The sequence below is a fragment of the Carlito syrichta genome, unplaced genomic scaffold, assembly GCF_000164805.1.
Source record: "Carlito syrichta isolate Samal-C Ts95f unplaced genomic scaffold, Tarsius_syrichta-2.0.1 Scaffold305409, whole genome shotgun sequence".
NCBI classification, from domain to species: domain Eukaryota; kingdom Metazoa; phylum Chordata; class Mammalia; order Primates; family Tarsiidae; genus Carlito; species Carlito syrichta.
This window is the reverse complement of record NW_007249505.1, coordinates 491,619-500,095: the sequence shown is the minus strand read 5'-3', so window position 1 is coordinate 500,095 and position 8,477 is coordinate 491,619. Positions and strand designations below refer to the sequence as shown.

Here is an 8,477-nt window from a genome sequence, read left to right as displayed (position 1 = left end):
CAAAAATTAGCTGGGCGTGGTAGCAAGTGCCTGTAGTTCCAGCTACTTAGAAGGCTGAGGCGGAAGGATCGCTGGAGCCCAGCAGGTTGAGGCTGCGGTGGCCGGGAGTGGCCACTGCACTCCAGTCTACACGACAGAGAGAGACTCTAACTCAAAAAAAAAAAAGAAGATGGTAAACTTTATGTTTATCACAACAACAAAATACTCGTATGTCTTTAGGTTGCACCTTGCCAAAGTACCAACATTCAGTCATTTTTGGCAATATCATATGATTAGACTTATTGCAACATCACTGGATACAGGAACACTTTTCACAAGTGTCAAACTTCCTAGCATTTTTTCCACTCAATACCCTCCAGCCTATGTAGAAAGCTACTAGTAACACAGGCAGCTGTGCATCCTTGAATTTGGAATCTTGAAAAACATGTCTCGAACAGAATACTGTGAATATACTTTATTTAGTTATATTTGCTTACAACTGAAACTCTGGGAATTCAAAATTAACATCCTTGCCCGTGAGCTTCTTGTAGACACCAGAAAAAGTTTCTACCTACAAGGAAAAAAAAACAAAAATCACAAAACTTAACACATTCATCTCAAAACCTAATAATTTTATAAAAGTGTGCCTCATATGGCTTTTCTCAGCAACCAGATACTGAGAGGAAATAAATAGGACATGTCCCCTGAGACTGGGGACAAGCTCATTTACCACATTGTGGGACAGGATTCCACACCATGGCACCTGGGTTCTATGCTCCTTTACACCACACGGACGAAACCACCAGGGACCCCAGCGATTGCCCATGTTGGTTATGCTCTCCCAAGATCCTAATACCATCACCACCCCACCCTAGCTTACCAATACAGAGCCTTACTAAAAGTCAGACTGGAATTACTTTACTTCCATTTTAACTAATAACTCAAAAAATGTAGATAACTTAAGTGCTCAATTTTTAAAACACCTCCCAGTATTAAACCTGACACATAATCCAAAAGGGAGTGGACAAGTTGGCCACGTGCTCACATCATTTCTGTGGTGCATGAAGACACATCATGCAGAACCTGCACCCACGTGGCCGGGCCTCTCCATGATGCAAGGCCAGCCTGTACCTTGTGCTCCACATTGTTCTGCTGTGCTTTGTCCAAGTGCACCTTGATGAGCCGGCTCCCATCCAGCTTCACGCGGATTCTTTTGCCCACAATTTCGCTTGGGAAGACCAAGTCCTCAAGGATGGCGTCATGCACAGCTGTCAGAGTACGGCTTAAAGAAGAGTGACAAAGTAAGCAAGCCAGCAATGCCTGTCCCCTGGTGAACCCCAGAGGGAATCTTTGAAGGCAAAATGAAAATGGCAAATTCCTGAAATCAAATAAATAATAGTTTTCAAACAGGCAACTTACATTTCATAGTTCACACCAAAGCCTTTGCCTAACTAGAACAGGGTAGCAAGCAGCTTCTTGATTTATTTCAAAGGCCTACTCTACTTTAAATGCGATACCCTGAGGTTAAGGCTACGCATTTGCCAAGGCATTATGAGTAATTAACCCTAGGGAGCAGAGATTAGTGAGGACTTACAACATCTTTATTTTCACTTATATGATTATTCAACTAGTTTTGCTTACCACCGTTGAAAGAATCTTTCTCAAATACTGATGTGCACAGCACACTCACAATTGCCAAGATGTGGAATCAACCTAAATGCCCATTATCCTATCAGTGAAGGATCAAACGTGGTATACATACACTATGGAAACTATTTGGCCCTCAAAAAGGTCTTCTGCAGCAACTTGGATAGAACATCATCCTAAGTGAACTAACTCAGGAACAGAAAACCACATACCACATGTTCTCACTTGTAAGTGGGAGTCAGTTAACTACGGATCTGCAAAGTCATGGACACTGGAGACTCAGAAGGGGGAGGGAAGAGGCAGAGGGACAGAAAATCAGCTCCACTGGGTACAGTGTGCACAGCTGGGGGTGCTGACTATACGAACACCCAGACTTCTTCGCCACTATATAATGTAACCAAGTTACCAAAAACTAATTGTAACCCCTAAAACTACTGAAACAAAGAAAAAAAGTTAGGCACAGAAAAACAAATACCCTATGATAACAGTTTTATGTGTAATCTTAAAAAGTTGGTCTCATGGCCGGGCACAGTGGCTTATGCCTGTAATTCCAACACTTTGGGAGACTGAGGGAAGCAGACTGCCTGAGCCCATGGGTTTGAGACTAACCTGGGCAACTTGGCGAGACCTCGGCTCTACAATAAATCAAAAATTAGCCAGGTATGGTAGCATGCTCCTGTAGTTCCAGCTACTTGGAAGGCTGAAGCAGAGGAATCATCTGAGCCCAGGAGGTCGAGGCTGCGATGGTCATGAGTGTGCCACTGCACTCCACCCTAGGTGACAGAGTGAGACTCTGACTCAAAAAATAAAAAATAAAAAAGCCAGGCTTGGTGGCTCAGTCTGTAATCCTAGCACTTTGGAAGGCTGAGGCAAGTGGATTGCCTGAGCCCACAGGCTCGAGACCAGCCCCAGTAATTGGCGAGACCTTGCCTCTACAATAAATGAAAAAAAATTAGTGGGGTATAGCAATGAATGCTTATAGTTCCAGCTACTTGGAAGGATTGCTGGAGCCCAGCAGGTCAGCCCAGCAGCACACCACCACACTCCAGTCTAGGCGGTAGAGTGAGAATCCAACTCAAAAAAACCAAAAAACAAAACAAAACAAAAAAAAAAACCAACCCAAAATGGTTAAAATGGTAAATTTTGGCCAGGCACAATGGCTCAAGCCTATAATTCCAGCACTTTGGGAGGCCAAGGAGAGAGGATTGCCTGAGCTGCATATTCAAGACCCGCTGGGGCAACATGGTGAGACCTTATCTCTACAATACATCAAAAAATTAGCTGGGCCTGGTAGCGTGTGCCTGTAGTTCCGGCAACTAGGAAGGCTAACGCGGAAGGATTCCCGGAGTCTAGCAGGTCGATGCTGGGTGGCCATGAGCATGCCACTGCACTCCAGCCTGGGAAACGACAGAGACTCCAACTCCAAAAAAAACAAAGAAATGCAGAAGGACAAGATGTCCAAGGATGTCCACTGGACATGTACAGGGACACAGCCGCCTGGGTCAGATGATGGAAGAGCTCTGTGATTAGGAGCAAGCCCTGGCTGCAGCATGAAAGCAAGTTGAAAGGAGGAACTCCTTAGCTAGGCGTGGTGGCTCACACCTGTAATCCCAACATTTTGGAAGACCGAAGTGAGAGGATTGCCTAAGCCCACAAATTCAAGACCAGCCTGGGCATGGGGAGACCTTATCGCTACAATAAATGAAAAAAAAAAAAGGATTTGCCAGACGTGATGGTGCGTGCCTGCAGTTCCAGCTATGTGGAAGGCTGAGGTGGAAGGACTGTCTGCTGTCTGAGCCCAGCAGGTCGAGACAGATGTGGCTGTGAGCTTGCCACTGCATTCCAGCCTGGCTGACAGGGTGAGACTTTAATCCAAAGAAAAAAGAAATAAACAAAAAAAAGGGTAAATTTTATGTACATTTTGCCAAAATTTCAATAAGAACCTAAACATAAAAAAGTCATAATTTTTAAGTTATGTTGTTTCCAGATGTCTTGTATTCTGCTTATTTCCCTGGTGTTTTCCGTTAGTGAATATGAAATTTCTTTAAAAAAATAAAATACTAGCTGGGCTCGGTGGCTCAGCCTGTAATCCCGCGCCTTTGGGAGGCTGAGGTGAGTGGAGTGCCTCACCCCGTGGGTTCGCGACCCGCCTGGGCAACTTGATGAGACCTCATCTCTACAATAAATCAAAATGAGCTGGGTGTGGTAGCGCGCACCTGTAGTTCCAGTTACTTGGAAGGCTGAGGCGGAAGGATCACTAGAGCCCAGCAGGTCAAGGCTGCGGTGGCTGGGAGCGTGCCACTGCACTCCAGTCTGGGCGACAGAGTGAAACTCCAACTCAAAAAAAAAAAAAAAATACTGATGTGATCACCTAACTAACCTACTAAAGACCTTTAAGAGCTGTGTTGGCCACCAAGACACTACCAAAACTTCTTGTTCTCCATGATCAACTGAGGCCATGTTCCACTCCAAAGACACTGTCCTTATCACCAGCTCCAGGAAAGCTGCCCGCTACCTCACGTGGATCCCTGCCTTTCAGCCCTTTTCCAGACAAGAACTGCCAATGGAATCTTGCTTATATGAATATCACTATCAAGTTCAAAACCTACATAGCTGCTGCTCAATTAATTTCAAACTTGTAGGGTATCTACTGTGACATGAGATGTCAAGATTAAGTCAAAACACAATTCTTATTCTCTCTCTTTTTTTTTTAAAGTAAGAAAGGAGGATTTATTGAGAGGACAAAAAAAGCTCTCACAGTGGGAGGGGACGTGAAGGGGTTGCCCCCTTATTTTCAATATTTATGGAGCTGCCTTATAGTTATTTATATAAGACTATTCACTCCACAGATGACAGTAACAGACTCTACATCCCACTCATTTATACAGAGTTGATGTTTTCTAATAGCTCTCAATTGGACTGCAAAGGTCTTACTGTTCTACAGCAACAGATGGCAAAAGGTGGAAGGAAATTCACTGCCCAAAGGCTTTGCTACCTTTCAGAAAACAAATTTAGACAACTGGATTGTTCCTTGCTACTCATTAATTAAGCATACTCTTAAAATACTAGGATGACACTCAAAATATGTAAATTGGTTAATTACTTTCTCCAAAATATAAATCAGAGTAAAATCAAAGCTATTCTTATCATCATCTCTCAGATTCCAATGTTATCTAAAAGCTTTTAAAAGGTGGAGCAATGGCAATGCAACTTTAGTTATTACAAGCCAGAGACTGAGGTGCTTCAGAGGAAAAATAAAAATCAGCCAGGCTTGGGAACTCAGCCTGTAATCCCGCGCCTTTGGGAGGTTGAGGTGAGTGGATTGCTTGAGCCCGCGGGTTCAAGACCCGTCTGGGCAACTTGGCAAGACCTCATCTCTACAATAAATAAAAAATTAGCCGAGCGTGGTAGTGCGCGCCTATAATTCCAGCTACCTGGAAAGCTGAGGCGGAAGGATCGCCGGAGCCCAGCAGGTCGAGGCTGTGGTGGCTGGGAGTGGCCACTGCACTCCAGTCTGGGCAACAGAGTGAGACTCCAACTCAAAAAAAAAAAGAAAAAGAAAAAAAAAATCACTGAAAACAGCTATAGCCAAATATATACTACACACTTTTTTCCATCACTTAATCCAAATTTAATTTAATCTGAATAAGGAACATAAATCTGAACGCAGGGAACCAGATTGGAAATGTGGCAGTATCACTAAGAGCTACCACTAGAACTTAGTGTGAAGGAGAACGGAAGGCTTTACATAAATACAGACCAGGCCACTCTTGAAAAACAGTGAAGTCATTACCTTACAACAATTTGGAAAATACAGATTGAGATGAGGGATTACAGCTGCAGACTTGAGGCAGTCCTTTGGATGGGTAGAAAGCAAAGGAATGTTTTGGTACTCAATCCCTAATTCACACTCTCAGAATAGAGATTATAAAATCACCTTTTAGGGTCAATTACGATTAAAAAAACCTCTCAATTCTTATGTCATTCTGACTGCCCATGAACAAGTTCAAAGTACTAAGTCATGGAATTCAGGTTCTTTCCAGCCTCAACCGTAGTTTCGCTTCCTTCCTTCATGCTATGGTAAGATGTAGTAATACCTAGCCTACAGACAAACATGGCTATTTCCAAGTAGTTTCCAGAATAAGACTGAATTTTTAGAAAAAATTCTCAGCATTACTTTTATGAACTGCAATGAGAAAATATTCCAAGCCTCAGGTCAGTTTTCTCATCCATTCACTAAAGATAATAGAAAGTATACATGCCATATGGCCGCTGCCTATCTGGCATAGAGATAACCAAAATATTTTTTTTCTGAAACTGGACCCTAGGAAGAGTCTGCAGGAATTTAATACTTCAAGTTTGTGAATCATACTAATCAGAGACATTGTCAAAATACCAAAATACCTAGTTCAAGAAGCCAACTATCAGTATTTGAGTCCATATCAGATAAACTGCACACAATCAAGTTTATCAATTATTTTCCATCAGCATCTTTAGCTGCAGTGATAACTTTTAACCTGTGATGCTAGCAAAAGAAAAATCTACTGAATTTTTCATCTCTAATCCACAGCAAAAATTAAAAGCAAAATGACACCTAGCAGGCTTTAATCACACAGTATTGAGCTTATTTCATCACTCCTATCCTTTGCCAAAGAATTGTAGGAAGTAGTCTGATCTTGTGACACCAACTGCATAGGTGAATACATGCAAATTTTACATATAGCATGAATTACAAAACATAACACATGTAATTATAGGGAATCAATTGTTACTCATTAAAAATTCCCTTATGAGCCAGGTTCGGTGGCTCAGCCTGTAATCCCGTGCTTTGGGAGGCTGAGGTGAGTGGATTGCCTAAGACCGCGGGTTTAAGACCCGCCTGGCAACTTGGGGAGACCTCATCTCTACAATAGATCAAAAAAACTAGCCGGGTGTGGTAGCGCGCACCTATAGTTCCAGCTACTTGAAAGGCTGAGACGGAAGGATCGCCGGCGCCCAGCAGGTTGAGGCTGTGGTGGCTGGGAGCAGCCACTGCACTCCAGTCTGGGTGACAGAGTGAAGACTCTGACTCAAAAAAAAAAAAGAAGAAAACAATATATCCTTGACTAAACAATTTACTGAGAAGTCCTTCTTTTTCTGTAACGCATTCACCATAGCCTGTATTAAAATTCTATTTTTAAAAATCTCCCAAATACAGGCAGGCACAGTGGCTCACACCTGTAATTCCAGCACTTTGGGAGGCAGAGGCGAGAGGCTACCTGAGCCTAGGAGTTCAACACCAGCCTGGGCAACTTGGCAAGACCTTGTCTCTACAATACATTAAAAAATTATACAGGCGTGGTGGTGTGCCTATGGCTCCAGCTACTTGGAAGGCCTGAGCAGAAGGATCACCTAAGCCCAGCAGGTCGAGGCTGTGGTAGCCTTGAGTGTGCCACTACACTACACTTCAGCCTGGGCGACAGATTCCAACTCCAAAAAAAAATCTCCCAAATATACTTTCTCTATGTTTAGGATGACCCAGAATACTATTTCTTTTAATCCTAATCAATCTTCAAAAAACCTTTCTCAATCACCTTGAACCGCAGTACCAACCACACTAAGGCTTTCATTTAATCTGCTCTGTAAGCAACCCATTACATTTACAGAATTGTAAACACAGTACCTTTCTTACCATCTTAATAGCTAAGAAACACAGCACTGACACTTAAAAGATGTTTTAAACTGCCCATTCAGTGTACTTTATCTTTCTACCTATTGCAATCTTTTCCAACCCCAAACCAGTCTCTTTTCATTACTCCAATTACCAAGGCAGTCTAAACACAAGTAATTGTAGGAAAATTCACAAAAGAAAACATTAAACAGTAGAACATGTACCTGAGCAATAAAGACAACATGCTTCCCGCTGAACTTTTTCTCCAATTCACGTACTAGCCGGACTTGGATTTTTTGGAAAGACTTCAGTTGAGGAACGGGAACAAAGATTATGATAGCTTTCCGACCACCACCAACTTCAATTTCCTAAATTAAAAAAAAAAAAATGCACTTCTTAACTGTCATAACCTCTGTTCTTTCCACTCTAATACAATCTCCAGATACCATCACACAGGAATAGCTGACATACACGCACACAACTGCACCGTAAGAGCTCTTGTTCTTTAAACCATTTCTCGGTTCATTTTGCACTGCCAAACACACAGCCTCACAGTAACTTTCTCGTGCCTGATCAATTTGACAACTTTCAGCATGTGAACGTGTTGATGATCGTGCATTTATGTATGGTCAACATTTTTCTACAGAAACGTTTTTGCAACCAAAAATAACGACTATCTTCTGCAAAAGCCACTTCACCCAACGGTCCAAATCCACTATAAATCCTAAACTTAAAACACAGACGAAAAAAAAAATCCCAATTGACCTGTACCCTAAGATATACTGAGTTAAAACAACTGCTTCAGAAAATAAACGCTGTAGTCAATTGGAAGTAAAGAAGTGTAGCCTCCACTGCCCAATATTTAACGCAAAGGACTACTCAACCCTCTCCCACCCTCACCTTCCTCCTCATTCCAGGAAGGACAAGTGATAAGGACCGCGTCTCCGGCCGGGAGACGAATGCCGACCCCCGCCCCGCTGCCCCCGCGGGCTGAGCTTAGTCCCCCGGCAGCCCCCCGGCACCCTGCCGTGTTCGCCGCTAAGGAAGGCCGAGCGTGGTCCCAGACCGACTCGGCCCCACCCGCCGCCCGCCGCGCACGTGGCTGGCAGAGTCGCTGTGCCCGTGCCCCCAGCTCCACTCCCCGCACCCGGGCGGCGTCACCCCGAACAGCACGGCCGGCCCCGAGTCCAGGCGGAGTCGG

General features: G+C 43.6%; 1 protein-coding gene across 1 annotated transcript in view; it reads right to left on the bottom strand.

The window, feature by feature from the left end:
- Positions 1-439: 439 nt before the first annotated feature.
- Positions 440-8,477, bottom strand: part of RPS7 (ribosomal protein S7) — an 8,848-nt gene continuing 810 nt past the window's right edge. The window contains exons 3-8 of the mRNA XM_021714231.1: positions 7,723-7,845; positions 7,501-7,644; positions 6,658-6,690; positions 1,399-1,430; positions 1,111-1,306; positions 440-550 (exon numbers count right to left, since the gene is read on the bottom strand). Coding sequence (XP_021569906.1) covers positions 473-550; positions 1,111-1,306; positions 1,399-1,430; positions 6,658-6,690; positions 7,501-7,644; positions 7,723-7,845 — 606 coding nt within the window. The 3' untranslated portion in view covers positions 440-472. The remainder of the gene's footprint in view (positions 551-1,110; positions 1,307-1,398; positions 1,431-6,657; positions 6,691-7,500; positions 7,645-7,722; positions 7,846-8,477) is intronic.